Source organism: Semicossyphus pulcher, unplaced genomic scaffold (assembly GCF_022749685.1).
Source record: "Semicossyphus pulcher isolate SPU_LCO1_2020_fin unplaced genomic scaffold, fSemPul1.0.p SCAF_16, whole genome shotgun sequence".
NCBI classification, from domain to species: domain Eukaryota; kingdom Metazoa; phylum Chordata; class Actinopteri; order Labriformes; family Labridae; genus Semicossyphus; species Semicossyphus pulcher.
In genome coordinates this window covers 25351128-25370735 of record NW_027211670.1, presented here as the reverse complement: position 1 = coordinate 25370735, position 19608 = coordinate 25351128, and the positions used below count along the sequence as shown (strand labels likewise).

Below are 19608 nucleotides of genomic sequence, written 5' to 3'. Positions count from 1 at the left end.
AACATACTCATTTCATGCATTTCACTATCGAGGCAGATTTAGCGAGACGTACTTTGACTATTTAAAAGGAGTTATCTGCCATGGACTAATTTTTAAGCATTTCTGGGACTTTTTTTATATCCCATTCTTTCAGTTTTTGTCCCTGCCCAGGCACCGTCCTTCCTGATGTGGGTGTGGACACTTCGACAGATGACTACACAAATAATGGAGAACCTACACTAGTCTGCCTCTTACAAGTTAGAAAAACACTTTTAAATCGGATCAACTTCACATTTCCTTCCTGGTTGCACAGTGTAGCTGGGATGCTGTGTCAGAATGGGAAATCTTTTTGGAAAGAAGAAACAAACCCGAGTGACAGAACAAGACAAAGCGGTTTTGGTAAGTGTCACTGCTAGCTTACATTAGCAAGCTAACTAAACTGTTATGATTAGCCTTATCGCTATACGTTCTGTAAGTCACATCAAAGTGCTTTAAGATCTAGGTAATTTATAACTCTGCGTATCTCGTACACACATTAAGTTTATATAACTTAACGTTATTAGTTAAGCAATCTGTGAAGTGCTCTTCAATTCGGCCCTAATGTATCTAAGAAATAGACTATGATTTATTAATTATCTTTATCCAATTTCTACATCTGCCTTGGTAGAATAGCTCCATTATTAAAGTCTGTATGAAACAGATTTGTGAAATTGATATATTAATTATTTTAGCTAAAGTGGAGCTATTTGTATGCCGATTTTACTCTAACATACGTCTGGCCTTACTGTTTTAGTAAACAAGTGTTTGTTTGCTTTTACAGGGTTTGAATATGTGTCTGCAAATATTTAGATTGCAGATGCTACATGGTTTTGCTCCTCTGCCTGTACATTGTAATGGTACTGACAGTTTCAGTACCTGTCAGGTCGTTTCAGAGCACAACAAGAAGCTGCTGCGTGATATTAATGCTTAACATAGGTTTTATTGTAAATGACAGGTTTGTGCATTCATATCTCTGATGTCTTTTTGCAGCAACTGAAACAGCAAAGAGATAAGTTAAGGCAGTATCAGAAGAGAATCAACCTGCAGCTGGAGAAGGAGAGGCTGTTAGCCAAACAGCTGCTGAGAAATGGCAAAAAAGAGTGAGTATATAAAAGGATTACCATTCTGCAAATGTGAAGTGTAGTCGGTGAGTAAAGAAGGAATAGAGCACTAATGAATGAGGCTGCAGTCAGGGGCGAAGATTATGTACAACAAGAAAAGGAACAGCAGGAGGATTGATTTTTGTGCAATGAAGCACTTATTTGATTTTCGAAGGTAGTTTTTCTCCATGTCCATCTTGGAGATGATTTGTGCTTTCTCGGGATGTTCTTCACAAATAAGTTTAGTTCTAACAAAACCATTTGTTGTATTTTATCACCCTTACTTCGGTCTTTATTGATAATGTATCGCCTCCAACAGGAAAGCACTCCTCTTGCTGAAAAAGAAACGCTACCAGGACCAACTCCTGGACAAGACGGAGAACCAGATCAGCAACCTGGAGCGTCTGGTGAGTGAGCTTCAGGCTCTGACTGTCACAGGGTAGTGACTACAGTGAGTCTAACAGCGTCTCTGTTTCCTGCTTCTTTTAGGTTCAAGACCTGGAGTTTGCCCAGATTGAAAAGAAGGTCATCGATGGGTTGAAAGTTGGAAACGAATGTTTGAAGAAAATGCACGAGGTAGGCGATGTCAGATGTCCCAGAAGTGCCTTTTATTTTTTTACTTCATTAGTGTTTATTAATGAGCTCTGACTGTTTGTCACGTGTCAGGTGATGTCTATTGAAGAAGTAGAACGGATTATGGATGAAACCCAGGATTCCATCGAGTACCAAAGGGTAAGTCTCAGGAATACACGAGCACTTGTTCCACTACCTTCAATTTAATGATGTATGTGCAGAACGAGATAATGTATCATTTTTCACACACGCTTGTCATCAGGTGTTTGTTCATGTATCACCTCATGTATCACCTCTGATCGACAACATGAAGCTGTAAACTGTGTACTGAGTGTTCGTTGTCTCTCTGCAGCAAATAGACGACATGCTGGCGGGCTCTCTATCACAGGAAGATGAAGATGCTGTTCTGGCTGAGCTGGAGGCCATCACTCAGGTTGGTGTAACCAGGATCACTGTCGACAAATTTAAATCTAAAGCTCTTATTTTATTAGATAATGAATGTGTTTGTTTCTGCGTCTCTCAGGGAGAAGTTGAGCTTCCTGAAGTTCCCTCAGACGAGCTGCCAGAAGTCCCGGAGGCCACGGAGGAGAAACCAGGTGTGTTATCTTAAATTCTCTCCTCGCCTCGACTCCTACAAGTGACCTAAGAGCCTCTTGGTGTCGTCCCGATCGTATGCGATGTGATCACAATGTGCATGCATGTGTAATCTGTTAGGAACCTTGGTTTTCTTACAAACTTATATGTCTTAACTTAAAAAGCTCTTCTGGACGCCCCGCCCTGCTGCCTTTAGTAAGTCTGTTTTTCTTTCAGAGAGGGAGCGTGCCCGAAAGAAGCCGGAGCGAGAGCTGCTTGCCGCATAGACACATGACTGACCTCCCTCGGCTGACCGGCTGGCTGCTGGACTCCCTCCACAACACTCCAGTCCTACATTAACCTACGACCACACGAACATTTGCTGGAGGACTCTCTCTCTCCCTCTCCTGCAGAGGCTCCTTAAGTCTCAGCAGCCACTCTTCAGATACGGGGCTTTCTCCTTCATATCCAGCCGCCGCTGCAGGTGGACACGTGCAGACACTCCGGGTGGCTCCCTGCAGCGCTCCCACGTCTGTGGAGGATTTTAAACATGAAGACATGTGACATCAGACAACTGTGCCTAACCTTTGTTTGATCTTTCTCTACGTTCACCACTGGATCATTTTATATACATCGAACTAAATGCATTTATGTTTTTATTCATTCAATTTCATCAAATCATCTTACTTTGTAATAAACTGTTAAAGGGTCAGTTTACCCAGAATTCATTGAGTAAGATTTTATCTATTTTTTTTGGTCACTTGTTTCATTAGTTTTGAGATTTCTGCCTCAACGTCTGCATCAAAACACAAGGTCGCAGTCAGACTGGGTAACCCTTCCTGTGCTGGGACTCATTTTCATTGGGACTTCTGTCTGCTGAAGAATCACTCTCTCTGAACAATCCCAACATGTAACTGAATTTAAAGCTGGAACAGGAAACTTTACAGAAGAAAATATCCAACCCAGAAACACCTGTGACAGTGTTGTGGAGGGGAGCGCATTGTTGTCATTACTGCACCAACCTCCTCCGCCTTTCTTGCAGCTGCCTAGCTAGCTTTAGCTTGTTGTAGTCTTTGCTCATGAGTAAGGAGTGCAGGGCAGCTAGACACGCAGACAGACAGGTAGGCCATCCCTGCAACCGCCACAGACAGCTGATTATTTCTTTATATTTCCCACCCGTTTCATTTTTTATTGCTGTAGGGATGTAAACAGAATTTCATACCTTAGAACCTAAAGTATATTGCCAACCCTTCCTTCTGCTGCCGCGCTCATGTCTGCTCCGTCAGCTGCTCGTCCTGTGCTGAGAGAAACATCTGAAACCCAAAGAAACTCTGATATGTAATTTGGGTGTCAGGATGGTTTCCCTTATTTTAGTGAACTGACCCTTTAAGGCCGACCCGATGAGCCCTCGCTCTGTAGTCGTTGGTATTATCTCTCACACAGCGCACGCCTTGTCTGCCTCAGTTTGCAGTCGTTTGACCCTCGCTGGAACTTTCTCTGAAACACAAAAACATTTGCATGAGCATCTGTTTCGCAGAATATTCTCTCCGTCTGACCCCCTTTTTGAGCAGCTTAACTAATCTAATTCTCTGCTCCCCTTGTGGATTAGCTCAGTGTCATTGGAGAAAGGGCTAATCATATAGTCTGTGGGCTTACATGTGAAGCCCAGACAACAGTTGTTAATCTCTTCAAGGTAATAACTCGACAGAACCTGCAGCTTTAGCCTCTCAGTATTATCAGCGCAGACGCCTGTAATTATTTAACTGTCCATTTTACGATCTGTGTTAAACTACAGTTAGAATGATGGCCTACATGAGCCTGTGTATCTTCAAAGATCTTTCTGACTAATCTGAAAGTCGGTTAATCTTTCACAGTGACAAACACAGCTGACTGACGCTGACGGGCTGCAGACGTCGTGTCATCAGAGCAGCTTCAAACCGGTCGTCTGAAATGGTTCGGACGTTCTTCCTCTCTGTGCGTTCTTTTTGCAATAAAAGTGTTTTTTTATTGTCATAATCTTTGTTGCTGTCACAATTCAGATTTACTAAATATGAACACAAGGTGGCGACAAAGATTCTCTCCTGGATCTGATGTGTACATTCTTTACGGTACATGGCAGAAGAAAGAGACGCTCGGACGACAGTGACGCAGCTTTTTTACACAAATGTGTTCCTCCAGTTTTGAGTTAGATGATTTAATCTCTAATTTAACATTGAACAGGTGTAATATGGAGCATGGCTCTGATGTGCTGCGTAGAGGACTTCCTGGTCTGTCGTTGCACTTTTACGTCTACAATATATAATATACCAACCCATACTCACCACTACACCTTAATGTTTGAAAGTAAAATAAGCAAACAATGTGTAATACTTCCAGTATGAACTATGTTGCTCTTTCCCCTTTAAATTAATTATCGGCACGTTATCGGTATCGGCACTTTATAGTTTGAAAATGACAAGCCGGCATCGACAGATATGACTTATCTGCCGATATTTTCCGCCAATAAAACAACGCTTTGAATATGTTTAAACGCTCGATGATTCCCTCAAAAAGCTTGACGTAATGCTGCGACATTAACTCGGCGTGAGTGTGCGCTCACACTCCCTGCGCCACGCCTCGAAGGGTGCAAGATGTCTGCGGCAGTTTGTCAAAGTTTCCGAAACAGCAAGGTTGATTTCATTCCATGTATTTGTTCTGTACAACAGGTCAAATATGCCCTATCTGCATCTGAGACGTGATGTTCTCTGTAACTAGGTGGTAAGAAACATGCGGCAATATGCAAAAAAAGGTTGATAAATATCGGCATATCAGATATCGGCAAAAAAACAGATATCGTGCATCCCTAATTTATATTTCATTGTTTATTTAAACTTCTTGAAAGAAGGAGGGCTTCTGTTTGCTTCCTACTTTTTATTCTATTTCTGTGCTTTTTGTTACGGGCGCACGGTCGCCTGGTTCCTGGTTCGATTCCCGGCTCGACGTAGTGGCCTTTCTGTGTGGAGCATGTTCTCCCCGTGCATGCGAGGGTTCCCTCTGGGTACTCCGGCTTCCTCCTGCTCGTTAGGTTCACTGGGTACTGTAAAATCGGCCGTCGGTGTGAATGTGATTGACTGCTGACCTGTCTAGGTGTAACCCCGCCTCTCGCCCAATGACAGCCGGGGTAGGCTCGAGCCCCCTAGAACCTTCACAGACAACGCTAGCTATTGTCACCAAGGTGCTAGCAAGCTAGCTGTTGGTCAGCTAACATTACCCAAACTTAACTACAGGGTTTAACAAAGCTCTGAAAAGGAGCCTAATGCAAAGCTGGCAACAAGGCAAACAAAAACATAACTTACCGTTATCTGTAGAGCTCTGCCAATGTCACGAGTCCTCCACCATCCACTCGAGAGCTGTCTTTTTGGTCAGGGCAACCTCGCCCCTCGCCCCCCCGCCCCTCGCCCCTGACGTAAGCGGTTCTTGGTTCTTGACCAGCAAAGAGTTGGTGCCGCTCTGGAACCTGTTCTCCTGAACAAGAGCCGGTTCATTCTCAGTCGAAACACAAAAAACTGGTTCTCAATTGAGCACCTGCTCTGAAACGTCCTCGGTCAAAAAGGGGTGTATGTGTCTGCCCTGTGATTGACTGGCGATCAGTCCAGGTGTAACCCCGCCTCTCGCCCAGTGACAGCTGGGATAGACTCCAGCCCCCTGCGACCCTGAGCAGGATAAGCAGTATAGATATCAGATGGATGGTTATTGTTATGCGCTAAAAACATTTGTTCTTGGCATTTAACCCTGATTCTGATTCTGATTCTGCAAATGCCCGTCAGCTGTTTGTGTTCCTCCCTTTTCAGTGTCAACACATCGTAAAGATCATCAAGCTTTCTGCAGACAGTTGTAGAAGAACCCGACTGCTCTGCACAGATACCTTTGGGATGAACTGGATCGTCAGACCTCAGCCACTGAAACTCTTGCTGCTTATTTATGGTTTGTTGTTTTGTGTCGTCCACACATTTGGTACAAAGTTGGTCAGATAATAAAAGTATATTGAAATGTTCCACATGGCAAAAGCATCAGCTGAAGACCTTTGAAGATAAAGTAAGGTATTAAATGTCCTGAACTGTAACCTTCAAGTACTTTCACTTCTCACAGCCTCTGTGTTGATGCTCCATTGTTCAGGCCTGTTTGCGAGCCTGAAGCAGCCGTAATTCATGCCTTTGTCAACTTACTGAAATCAACCTCGCAGTGATGCGGTCTTTTTGAATGGACAGGCTGACTGTGCACTACAAGCTCATCGCTGTGTGGGAGTGGGCGACGCACAGACGAGATCCTGAATGTCAGAGCGCGGCACTGATGAATCACAGACGTGGATCAGAGGCAGAGAGAAAGAGGCTGAGAGGACGATGAGTAGGATGGACATGAAGGGGGATCAAATGCTGCTGAATGGAGGCTTCAGGTATGTAGGTGTATATGTGTGTGTGTGTGTGTGTGTGTGTGTGTCCTGCCCACCCAGAGTCTTGCCTACCTGAATACACCTCCTCTGTGTGCTGAATATACACACAGGCAGAACTGTCTCATAATGTGAGGCAAGATAATCTTGTTTTAGGGGCCATGGGGCGTGTGTTAAATTTATCCCACTCAAAATATAAACCCCTAAATAAAATGATGTTATTCAAAAGAGCAGCAGGGAACATTTAGTTCTTACATCTGTTCCTGAATTTATCTACGACCAGATGGAAGCGACCTGAACACCCCGAACTAAAGGTGACGGGGTCAGAGAGGATTGACGGGGGCGTCTTTGTGGCTCTGTACACTTGGGAAAGGTCATTTAGATTTGTTCCTGCAATTTTACTGCATCTAACTCGATTCTGTTTCTCAAGGTTAGTATTTCAAACCAGCAAGTAAACAACAACATTAGAGCAACTTCAACAAGGATAAAACATCCTCAGGGTCCGGGAGTTATCTACCGATTTATTTTAAAAGCGTTTTTGTTTTATTTGTTGAAATTCTTTTCACATCCTGACAGCAGTGAAATTCTCTGAGTAAAAAATGAAAATGTTTCTGTAATAAGCCAATAAAATAATTTCATTCAGACTGAAATAATTGGGAAAAATTGAAATGATTGTACGGTCGACTTACCTTCCTTCCTACTTACCTGTGCACACTCTGAAGTGAAGAATGATGAACAATGGTTCTTATTTCTGAGAGTTATATATAGAAGCCCAAAGCGGACATACATCCATACATGTTATTTACTCCCTTTCCCGTGATAATGAGGCCATGCTGCCATCGCCCACTCTAAGGAGGTAAGTTAAGCCTTTTCCTGTGTTTGCTTCGTGCTTCTGCAGCTCTGGGGATACGAGTTAGAAGAAGAAGAAGCCTTTATTGTCATTATGTACAGAATACAACGTGATTGAGCGGCCATACCAGCAGTGCTTAAAAATACATACACACAATCATTCCCATTCCACAGCACGTGTGATCATCTGTCGTCACGGTGGTGCAGCACCAAGTCAAGTCGAAAAAACAACCGGGAATTACTCGTCGTCGCGGGAAAACAGAATAAAATATATATGGATGCATGTCCACTTAGGGCTGCCGTAGTAATACACTAAGTAAACATACTTATTGCTAACATATACCCCTAAATCTCGCACACTGGCCCTTTAAAGCGGGGCTATTTAACCTGCTGCTGGCTGTAGCTTCATACTGAGTGCACAGACACGAGAGCGATATCAATCATCTCTTATAAACAGCACAGTAAGTCTTAAGTCCTCATTACTGTGACTTTACTCGGACTAGAATCCAAGTATCAGTTTTAAAGTGATAATCTTTAAGATTTTCATGTAAATAAATGTCTGTAAAGTCTCTATCTATCTAACACAATGGTGACTGAGCCTATGGCCCACTGATGAAAACCTTTCCATTTGCAGTATATAGTATCATTATGGGCTGGGTGTCTGTGTCGATGTTCGTGGAAAAAATCACAAGCGGTGCCCAGTTAGTTTTCCATTAGCCAGCAGTGGTTGGTCTGCCAGAGAGGGTAGGCGGAGCTAAGCGGCTGCTTTTCCGCTCTCTGCAAGTGTTGCGAGTAAACAGTAATCTACTATGGCTGAACAAACAAAGAAAAGATGGATGACTACAGATACAACTTCAACAAGAAGTGAAAATCCAAAGAAGAAGAAACAAACTCGACGCTCAGATGAAGCAAACAGTCTGAAAAGGAAAGCGACCGTCAGCCAGGAAAATCAAGAGTTACAACCGGAGCCGACCGTGGACGTCACACATGCAGCACTGTCTGGATATCTGGGAAGTGTGCTCCTGTAATTACCGTTTATCGCCACAGGTGCCGCCAAAGAGAACGAAACTGAGATCTTCATTCCTCTCATGGAATCGTGTTGATATTTAAATCTTATTTATTTAAGTCAAGTGCAAAGTCCCAGTTAAAGTCAGGTCAGAGGGCTACTGTACATTCAAAGTCATGTTCAAGTGTTACAGCCTTTAATATTTTTGTTTTCATGTTGTCATGAAGTCGAGCCTTCAGGAAATCTAGTTTGTCTTGGATTTGTGTCTTTAGTCTGATTAATGGAGCAGCTGTGGCTCGGTCGTAGAGTCGGTCGTCTCTCAATTTATAGGTTTGGGGGATCGATCCCTGATTGCTACGGTCACAAGTTGAAGTGTCCTTAGGCAAGACACTGAACCCCAAACTGCTCCCTGTGAATGTGCACAGACCCTGATTAGAGGTTGGCACTTTGGCCTTCAGTGTGTGAAAGGGTGAATGTGACGTGTAGTGTAAAAGCACTTTGAGTGGTCTGAACACTAGAAAAGCACTATATAAGTACAGTCTATTTACTAATGCACAAGTCCTGAGTCTGCAATATCAGCAACATGTGCAGACAAGCTGAAGTTCACTTTGATTTATGATGACAGATTTATGTGGGAAAAGTATTGAGACAAGTTCAGGTCCAGCTGCAAGTCATCATAAGCAAACTACGAGTCTGTTGCTGGTCTTTCAGGTCCCTGAAAGCAGATCATTAAAGAGACACAGACCTAATAATGATATATTCTTTTAGTTTTTAATGCTGCTTATGACATGACCTGTGATTAACAATCATTATCTTAATCCATTTGTTCATAATTAAACTTTAAGATGGACTGCCAGTCAGCAAACACAATGGAGGCCTATACATTCAATTATGGAAACTAATTGTGGGGGTTGGATCGTCTCAGAGGAGCTAATCAATAGCCTCACTGACAGCGGGGATGTTGCTGTTTGTAAGACCTGATTGATTTTCATTAACTGTCTGCAGGTCTCCTCGAGATCTTCTGTAATCACATGTGACAATCAGAGCACGTTCAGCCTGCTCTGGTGGTGAGCTGAGGATCCACTTCATCATCCAGCCGCTTGGAACATCTCTTCTATCGTATCTCACTAAACAATGTGTTGCAGAACAGAAGAGGCTCCAGTCTGTTATCTTCAGCTTCTTTTTCATACATTGAAAGGCCTTCAGATGATCGTGACGCGCTGAGATGTGTAGGACTCCATAGCCCACCAGAGTCCTGTGAGGCTGAGAAATCCAATACAATGTGGCTCCATCCCACTCAGACTCACCAGAGCCCACTCGGGCAAAAGGAGTGGAGCCACACAAATATAGAGCAGAGTAAATAATGCACGAAGCAGCGTTCAGCTCTAATCAGCAGATTAAATGTTACAGGAAATAAAAGAAACATGAAGTAGGCTCTCAAATAAAGGATCCTTTGTCTGTATTAAGAATCTATGAAACAGCCGTTATTAAGACCAGACCCTGAATACGTGTCTGTAAAAATATAAAGTGTTACCTTGATTAGATGTTGGGTGAATGTAAGGATGCTGAATGAATGGATGCTGTTCCTGGTCAGCTCTTCTGAATGGTTGTAGCAGAGGCAGCGGCGTGGGCAGCGTGTGACACAGAGGAGGAGGCGTGGCTCGTATAGATGCTGTGCTGCCTTCAAGGACTCACTGTGAAACTGTGAATCCCAGTTTCACACTCGGTTGCGTTTTGCTTGGATTAGTTAGTGTTAATTGGTAATAATAATCACAGTGACCCACATGATAATGTTTTTTTTCCTCAAAGAATATCCTGTAAAAATGGTTGGCGAGAGACAACATGTTTGGTGTGGGAAGTGTTCGTTTTTTTTTGGTAATCAGAGTTATATTGACCAATCATGTTTGAGCTACTTGGATTGAATGCCTGAAATCAGTTGGTGTAGAGAGCAACAGAGGCAGACCTGTATCAATGACCGGTCCACAGCAAAGAAGGTCTCTGCACCGGACAATATCCGATATCAGTCACCAGGATATCTGCTGGCGTCACTGGAAGCCATAGAGACTAAAAAGACAGAGAGTTTAGCCTATTGGGTTTGAGATTGATGCTCTCCCTTTTCCAGAACCAGAACCAGAACCTTCGATGGTTGTGAAACTCGTATGAAGCGTGATGGGCCGGCTGTAGAGCCGGTGTTTGGTTTGTCTTTTCTGGGCTACACAAGAAAGAAGAAAAATGGAGGACCTCCTTCCTCCATAGATATTTAGAGCTCATTTTATGATAATGTTAACTATTCTTATTCTCAGGTGCTTAAACACATATGAAACCATACTTGTGATATTTTTTTTAATCTTTTTCATTTCTGCCAATAATTCTTCCAGTAGACCCCAAATCTTCCACATGGGACCTTTAAGAGGGTCCCTGAGTCCATTTCCTGCTCAGGGCCTTTGTTTTTAAAGCCTTTTGCTTTCATGTTGTATTTTGGTGTATTACAGTGTGTTCAAATATGATGACCAGATGTGTCCAGCAACTTATTGTTGACCTACGTTATTCCAGCTGGTACTCATATTCAAAGACACAGATATTTGCTATGAAATCTGACTTTCATACTTCAATCTCAAAACACAGGGACTCCTTATTGTCTTCCTTTTGCCCAAATGAATTTTAATTTTACAATTTGCCCTTTTAAATGTACAAACATTACATTTTCTAACACAGTACGTCCCATATTTCCTCAGGATGCTCAGGTGCAGTTCAGCTTGTCCCATTTCCCATCTCCCTTGAACGCAGCACCACCCCTCCTGAAGTGGGTCCGCCTCTGCGCTCCAACCGAGGCACCGACTGACTGAGTGGCTGCGTGGGGAGCCGGTGTGGGCGCAGCGGAGGACTTTCCTATAAAAGCAGGGATCCCACGTTCAGACGAGCTCGTCTCTCTCAGTCACCGCACACACGAGCCGCGAGTCCCCGCCGACAGCTGCGCTGTTTCTCCCGCCACAGTTCGGAGAAGCATTACCACCTCACCCAAAGGAAACCCTATAGTCTATGGTTTTTATGACAGAAGCTCCAACAAGGATGTCCCGGACCGACGAGGTGCACCGTATAACGGAGAATGTCTACAAGGTAAGACGGACTGTTTGGTAGTTAGTTTCTCTTCCGCGGAGGGACACCTGCTGCGCCGGGGGACGGCTGATTCAGGGACGGTGACCGCGGAGAACTTTGTCTCAGTTGACCTTACGGGTGTCTTATTTTATGTTGTGACACAAGTTCCTTTTCTGCTGATGCTGTGAAGTGATTTAAGATTAGCAAATCATCTCCAGTCACCAGGAGAAACTAAGACAGCATTTAAATGTGTTTTTGCTGGATGGTCTGTCTCTTAGTGATTGATTATGGGTAGCTAATTGGTTTAATTAAAGGTTAATTGATTAATTATTTAGTCGATAAAATGTTGACAAAGCCTGTTGGATGTCTTCAACAAGTCATGAACAAGTCTTAAACTGAAGTAAATAAATGGAGGTGGAGCAAATGATCAATTAGGTCATCTGTTATCGATTAATTAGCTGTATAGCCTCGAGACTAATCGATCCTTTTAGCACCAACGAGTCTCCGTTATTAATTGTCACTTCCAGCGACTACACCTCCAGCCTGACAGTTTGACCCCGGGGCAGTTCAAGTTGCGCGACACGTCGCTGAGGGGGAGCTGTCACTACGAGGGGGAGATCCTGCAGCTGATACACACATGACCTGTCTCAAAGCTGGTGATCAGAAACTGTCCTGATTGAACCCCAGAATCTTTATGGTTGATAATAACTTTGTGGTTGTCTTTATTGTAAATGTGTTGATACCTGCAGCAAGAAAGATGAAACTGTTTGCATCGTGTAAGTGAGCTTTGCTTTTGAATGCTGAATTTAACCCCCTCTGAGGGGCTGTGACACAGTTAGAGAACTCGGGTCAAAAGAGAGATACTTTAAATTTCAACACTGACTGAACCGACCACCCTGCTCTTGTAACCTGAGAGGCAAAAGTTGACAAGTGCTCAGGTCCTTCTTTGTTATGTCTCCTCACAAAGCTCCTCTTCAGCAGAGGCAGGTGGAGGCAGGTGGAGGTGGTGGAGGTGGTGTTACTCTTCAGTTTCACTGTACTCAGGGCAGCTCTTTAGGCGAGGGTGAGGTAGATATCAGGAGCACGGCGAGGGTTTTCCTTTCGGCGTGCAAACCATTCACAGCTCCACACTCCTCCGCAGAGCAGGTGTGCTCACTGAGCCAAAGATGCATTTGAGAAAGTCAGGTCAGCAGGAGGTCACGGCTCCTGTGGGAGAGGCAGGATGGTGTAGGCTGACATGAATTTAGACTACCAAGGAAATGACAGGAGTCTTCTCAGACTGTGGCCTGTGACTGCTGACACTCAGCTACATGAAAACACCCACGACAGTCGCCCTTTCCCTGAAAAGGCTCTAATGAGGGATCAATGGTGCTCAAGGAGCAGGTTCCTGTTGTTGTGACCTGTGGGAGGATTCTTTGGGATCGTTAATAGCTGGAGCTGGAGAGAAACCACGGAGAGGAGAGGGAGGAGGAGGAGGAGGTGGAGGGAGGGAGATGACGAGGGATGGGAGGGGAGGGGAGACAGAATCTGCATTATTGTGAATGGGAGCTGGTGCTGTGTTGTGTAAGGGGGCAAAGCTGTGTTTGCAGATGCTACCTTTGGTTTCAGGGAACTTGTTTTCTGACATTTCATAGACTAAATGATGAAGCGGAATAATAAAAGGCAGATTAATCAATAGAAAGTGACCATTAATTCATCTGCAATGAAAAGGCAGAGGAAGAGAGGCTGCCTCTCCCTGCCAAGGGGTCGAGTATGAAAATGCCATCATGCAGAAATGCAGCAGTGGGGTTTCTTCCTGTCATCAGCAGGCTGCATCATTATGGAGTCTGCAGGAGTGAGCAGAAGCAGAGCGCCGCTGCCAGTTTGACCCTCTGCTAGCTGCTGATTGTAAGAGACCGACGCTGGTGCTGGTGTGGCGATCGTTGCTGCAGTGGTGGGACCCCGGGGTGTTTTTGATCCGATCCGGTGAGGGAGCCGAGCTTTGTGTGTGGCGCTGTGTTTAAAAGGAACTAACAGGTCTTTATTAATTCATTAAAGGCACGACGATGAAGAGGCCCAGAGGTGCCAGCTGCCATTATATAACACTCAGATCTGTTTCTCCAGCGAGGAGAGAAGGTAGAGGCGGCAAATGTCAGCGATCAGATCATGCAGCATCAACGTGGGGATCAGGAACGTTAATTACAGAACATAATGTCACAGGGAAATGTCAAAGTACTCTGAGTGAATACCTCTGTTTGACCCGAGTGCTACAAGAAGCTCAAGATCTTTAATGTGCAATTAAAAGACAAACATTCTGTTATGATTCTATTGGACACATTTTGGAAAACATGCTGTTATTATAAAACGGTGGCAGTTTGGTTTGGTTCAGGCACACCAACATGTAGGGTCAGGACAAAACGTTGGTTTGGTATGTTAGTTGTATAAAGCCTCTTTTCCCACTGGTGAAAAAACCCGCTAACACCTGGCGTTGTTACTTAGTGGGAAAGGTTACAATCGTCATTCAGACCCGGGTCACATGACTCTGCCGTAGACCCGGGTAAGTATCGCCTCTGCATTGATGGGAACACAAAACCCGCGTCGACACGCTAACTCCGCCCCCTTGTGGCACGATGCTATGCTCCGTCAGTAACTTCTGCGACTCCTCGTCATCTCGGCTACAAACTCCGCACGTCTCCGTCCGAGCAGCGCTCGAACTTCGTTCCGAATTTGTCGCGCCGAGTTTGACAAACAGACTGAATGAGTAATAGATACAATAAAGACCTAACCACCGTAACATCTTCACTGGTTACTAACTGGTCTCTGGCGTGTTTGTGATGTCAGACGGTGACGCAGCCTGGGAAAAGAGACGATCAGCATTCATTAGCGGGTCTTCCCGGATCTATAAAACCTGCCTCAACGTGCTAATCTTGGTGTAAAAGGGGAATAAGTTACCTTACATACACAATAAATAAAACCAAAATAAGTCAGCGTCACTTTTGGACAAAAACTGTCTGAAAGTTTTGCGACCCATCCATCGACCAAGACGTCATCCCAACAAAGGCTCTCTCGTTCTTTATACCACTCTCTGTGTTAATAAGTGGAGGTTTCATCTGTCATGCTTTGGGTAGAACGTTTGAGGCGTTTTCGCTGGTTGAAGACGGTCGATGAAAGCTTAAACATGACAGCTGTCAGTAGAGATTTAAATTCTTCGTCTCACAGCTACCGTTGAGCAAGGCACTCACAGAACAGCTGCTGTGAGATGGTGACGAGCTGGAGAAGACTCGGGTTGCATCATTTCAGGGTGTTTTATATGAACTGAGCATGTTGACCCTGGTTAAACAATAATTTAGTTTTCCGGCGGCTCCACATGCGGTTTGTTGTCTTTGCTTTATGAGCTGCCAGAACACAATAACTGTAACCCAACAAGAAAGGACCGGAGCCGTAACCCCGCTGCTCGCTGCCGACGAGAGATGCAGAATGTAATTTTTGGATGACTCACACTGACGGATGCTCGTGTGTTTGTGTGTGTGGGCAGTGTCTCACGACCGTGTTATGCGTTGCCTGTTTGTCAGCACCCATACTGTACCGTAGCGTGACTCTCACTGTATCTGGGTGTGGATCCAAGTGTTGAGTAAAAGATCTCTGTGGACCCTCTGTTGAAGATTCTGCACTGAGATGTGTTCAGTGCCCGCTGACAGTGTGGGTAAACTGTGTTTCCTCAGGTTGTTGTGGTTGCTGAACAAGCACCATCTGTATGTTTGTTCAGGAGTGTATTCAGCCGAGCGATGTAATCCCAACAGTGCTGCAGGCTGCGTTTGCTGAATGGAGCCGGAGTGTCAGGGCGAGGCTGGGTTGTGTTTGATGTGATGGAGGGAGTGGATTAAAGAGAGATCAGCTGGTCAATTGATTGATCTCCTTGCTTTCTTTGTACTGTAACTACATTTCCCACTTAGTTAATGAAGAAACTGCGCGCTAATGAAATCAGACATAAGATGGGAATGTTCGTTTTTGTTTAATAAAGTGGATTAAATACAAAAACACTCCTCGATACTGTTCGTCCACCATGGCATGAAGCAGTCCTTCTCGCTGGTTTGCAGCAGTGCAACTGCTCTGATAAATCTTTTGAGTCATGTATCAAGTCAAGTGTCAAACATTTGCTGCTCCCAGATTCCCAAATGTGAAGAGTCGCAGCTTTTTCTTCATTCTGAATTGAAAATGTTTGAAGGCTGTGGAAACTTGCAACAAGCATTTTCCCCTTGTAGTTAAAAAAATTAGAAATAATTGCATACTCTTGGTGCCAGTGATGCATATCAGTTGCATATGAGCGAGATCATTTTAAGGAGGTTGGCTTGTTTAATTGTTCACTGAGCAGTGCTTGTTCTGTGTTCCTGCAGGATATGAATCAAACATCTTATTTGCATAAGCTGTCGATTTTGTGTCTCTGAAGCATCATCAAAGGTGTTCAGTGTCTTTGTAAAATGACAGGATGCTGTATTAGTATCCGCTTTGCTGTCATCAGGGAGCATCCTCCACTGATTGGAACCATAAAACTCTGTCGTAAATATTGTCATATTCTCAAGACCAACCTGACACGAGGCTAAGGCAGCGCTCATGTGGAGCCAAAACTGTTTGTTCTCAAGAGAAGGATTTCTTCCCAATGTGTGGGGGGCTGCGAGAACAGCTAGCGAACACTTTATCCCCACAGTCCTCAGTACAAGCTGTTCAGGTTTTTTCTTCCCTCTACGAGAGCCTTTTCAGTTCCTCACCCGGTGGACAAAAACACAGACTAACATTCAACAGTCTCCTCAAATATACACATGTACACTCACACATGATGCAGTTCATACAGTTTGTACCACAGCTAGTGCTTCATTAGATGGTGTTGTATTGTGATCTAGTGTGCTGTCTTGGGACTCCAGGTAGCACACAGCTGTTGCAGCAGGCAGAGCGCTGCAGGTGAGAGGCAGGGCATCTGCTGGGGAAAAGAGAAACTGCAGCAGACGATGGACCGAGGAACGGACACGTTTATGTGGCAAAACTGCAGAATGTTTTTCTTTCCCCATTTTCCTCTCTCCCTGCATGAAAAGATGCCTCACTGATGTCATGTGCAAACTCAGCCCCGAACAGGCAGATCGAGCCGCTCTGATGCCTTTTGTCTTTGCTCATCTTTGAGGTCATTTGAGGTGAAACCAAGCATCCAGCCTCTGTGCTCGTGTGGGGGGAAGCATGACGAATCCAAATGCTCTGCTCAGGCTGGATTCCTCCAGTGTGATTGTTTCAAACCAGTGATTTCTCCTCTCTGATTAGTCACACTGCTTTCACCTCTTTTGTCTGTGATCGAAGCTACACCGCCGGCTTTGTGCTTCTGTCCCTGCAGAATTCTGCTCCTCCTCGAGCTCCAGGCTTATGCTCGAGCTTCATGCCTTGTTACTGATCTTTGGACGGCAGCCGTGTTTGCGAGCGTCATCGTGACGCTGACTGACAGTGTCGTGGGGCGCGTGATCGTGTTATGTAACAGAACAGTGTAGATGGGTAGCAAGCAGAACAGAGTTGCACTTTAACCTGCATTTAAGAAATCGTTGATCCTTTTGTGAATTATTACCACCAGCACAGTTTAACCTCTTTCAGCTCACTGTTTTGGTTGAATGGTCGAGCCTGTTTTCTGCTAAAGACAATGCAACAGATGAATTCCTTTGAAGTTCTTTGGCACCAAAACAAAAGTGAGTTTCAGTCTTGCATTTGGTGGACAGAAACACTCACTTGCGCAAAGCAGTTAATTTTTAAGACATCTTGTGTTAAATTCTCTCAGAAAAAGACGCCGTTTAGTCTTTCTTCTTGTGACTTACTGCATATTTGAAAGACTTCTGCAGAGTCATGATTTAGGACTCCAAACTTTTATATAAGCAAATGATCCAAAGAAATGCCAACAACATGCCACAGAATACAGAGTCCTCTGTGCACCTTGAAACTCTTTATGAATGAATTACATTTTGAAACACAGCCGTGACCTGACAATTGAGATGCAGGAGGCATCAGCTCTGCGCAGGTGCAGGGCTGTCGCTGCTATCCTAGTTTACCTAGATTTTTACCAACGGCTCTGTTACTTCACAGCTTTCATAGCTGTCACACAACATAACTGTTGGCATCTGCTGCGTGTTTGCAGTACGTCAGCAGCCTTTAGCACATCTGTAAGTTATCTAACTGGAGCTGGAGGGAGATCGGGGAGGAGAGGTGGAGGCTGTCGGGGAGCAGGAGGTTGGCAGAGGATGAAAGGAAAGTTACTGGGACGGATCTCCAAAGAGAGACGGAGAACGGAGCAGAATAAATGGAAGCTGAGCGAGGAGATGAGAGCGTGCATCCACTGCTTTTTCTTCTGACTCTAATTACATTAAAATTATGAGAAAACAAATGAGAGGCAAGAAAGAGCTGAAATGTGCCAGTGCAGTGAGCGTCTGAGTGATTGTAGTCCAAGGTCCAGACTGACTTTAACTCTGGAATGTGGGGGGATGATGAGGCGGGCTCAGGGGATTTAAAGATGCTTCATTGTCTCCCTGCTGTACTCCATCCTTTCACATGTCCCGGTGCACACACATGTGAACATATGTGTTGGTGTGAGCATATGCTCTTTCACATGGACGTATTCCAAAGAAGATGCGTCACTCTGAGGCGGTGATGATCACCTCGCTCACACCGTGGAGAGACTCCCTCCCTCTCTCCTGCTCGCTTTAGCCTCGCCCACTACCATCAGCTCGTCTGTGGTATGAGCTGAACGTGAGGTGAATAAAGATGGGGTAACCTGTCACAAGGGCGGGGGGAGGGGGGGATTCCAGCACTTCCATATATGGCGGCGGAAGTGCCCCCTCCCTCCCGTCTCCTTCTAAAGCTGCATCTGTGGAATAGGGGGCGCTGACTCTGCCTCTGCTCGCCTGTACGCAGATAAGAGCTCATCTGAAAGGGAAATTGGCTGAGTTCACACACATTCATACTCTCACACACACACACGCACACACACACACACGCACACACACACGCACACACACACACGCACACACACACGCAGATAGACAGTGAATTTCCATCTCCTGAGGGCGTTGAAGCAGTGCGGCTTTAGCGTGGTGATTGTCACACTGACTGAGCAGAAGCAAATAATGTCCGCCGCCTGGCAAACAGAATAATGAGGGACAGCAGCAGAACACTAATGGACATAATACATACATCAGCTTACCGCTGGCACATGCAGGACATAATGCAGTGCCTAATGGCCTTTTTCACATTAGCATCAACATCTCCGTAGCTTCATATTTGAACGAACAATGCATCTGTGCATGTTTACGTTTGTGTTTATGTGTAACTTACGGCAAAGTTACCTCCATCAGAAACATACCAACTCTGTGGAGCTGAAACGTTACAATGCAATCCACAGATGCACTGATGCCTGCGTGTACGTGTTGGTGTTTTTGCAAATGTTAGAAGGTCACATAGCATCTCTACAATCCAAGGAGGACCTACATGACAAACACCAACATCAGACTACAGTAGAAAACTGCCATATGAATAAAGTCACATCTAGTAGTGCAGATGCACAACATGCACATTTTGTAGCATGTTTAAAATATTTAAACATTGTTATAATGCGAGTTAAGATGATATAATGTGAGTTAACATGCTAAATGAGGACCTGTATAGGTATTTAAATGCATGTTTCATGGGATACACTGATTAACTTAATCCTAGTAAGTACAGCAGTTCAAAGGAAAGTATCGTAAATGTACAAATATTCCACATTTAAAACTCTTAAGAATGTTTTAAGTAGATTAGAAGAAGTAATCGCTTGTTTCGTGCAGCGGCGCTGTTGCCTCACAGCTAGAAGGTCACTGGTTCAAACCCCGGTTTGGACAAAGTGGGCCTTTCTGTGTGGAGTCTGCATGTTCTCCCTGTGCATGAGTGGGTTCTCTCCGGGGTCTCCGGCTTCCTCCCGCAGTCCAAAG

General features: G+C 44.6%; 2 protein-coding genes across 2 annotated transcripts in view; both read left to right on the top strand.

Moving 5' to 3' along the window:
• Positions 1 to 180: 180 nt before the first annotated feature.
• Positions 181 to 4274, top strand: chmp6b (charged multivesicular body protein 6b). Its single transcript, XM_069663992.1, has 8 exons — positions 181 to 378; positions 1009 to 1118; positions 1438 to 1525; positions 1608 to 1694; positions 1785 to 1850; positions 2044 to 2124; positions 2215 to 2287; positions 2502 to 4274. The coding sequence occupies exons 1-8, from the start codon at positions 316 to 318 to the stop codon at positions 2549 to 2551; spliced, it is 618 nt and encodes a 205-aa protein (XP_069520093.1). The 5' UTR covers positions 181 to 315; the 3' UTR covers positions 2552 to 4274.
• Positions 4275 to 11491: 7217 nt separating this feature from the next.
• baiap2b (BAR/IMD domain containing adaptor protein 2b) overlaps positions 11492 to 19608 on the top strand; it is a 69774-nt gene continuing 61657 nt past the window's right edge. The window contains exon 1 of the mRNA XM_069663990.1: positions 11492 to 11662. Within this exon, the coding sequence (XP_069520091.1) occupies positions 11585 to 11662 (78 nt within the window). The 5' untranslated portion in view covers positions 11492 to 11584. The remainder of the gene's footprint in view (positions 11663 to 19608) is intronic.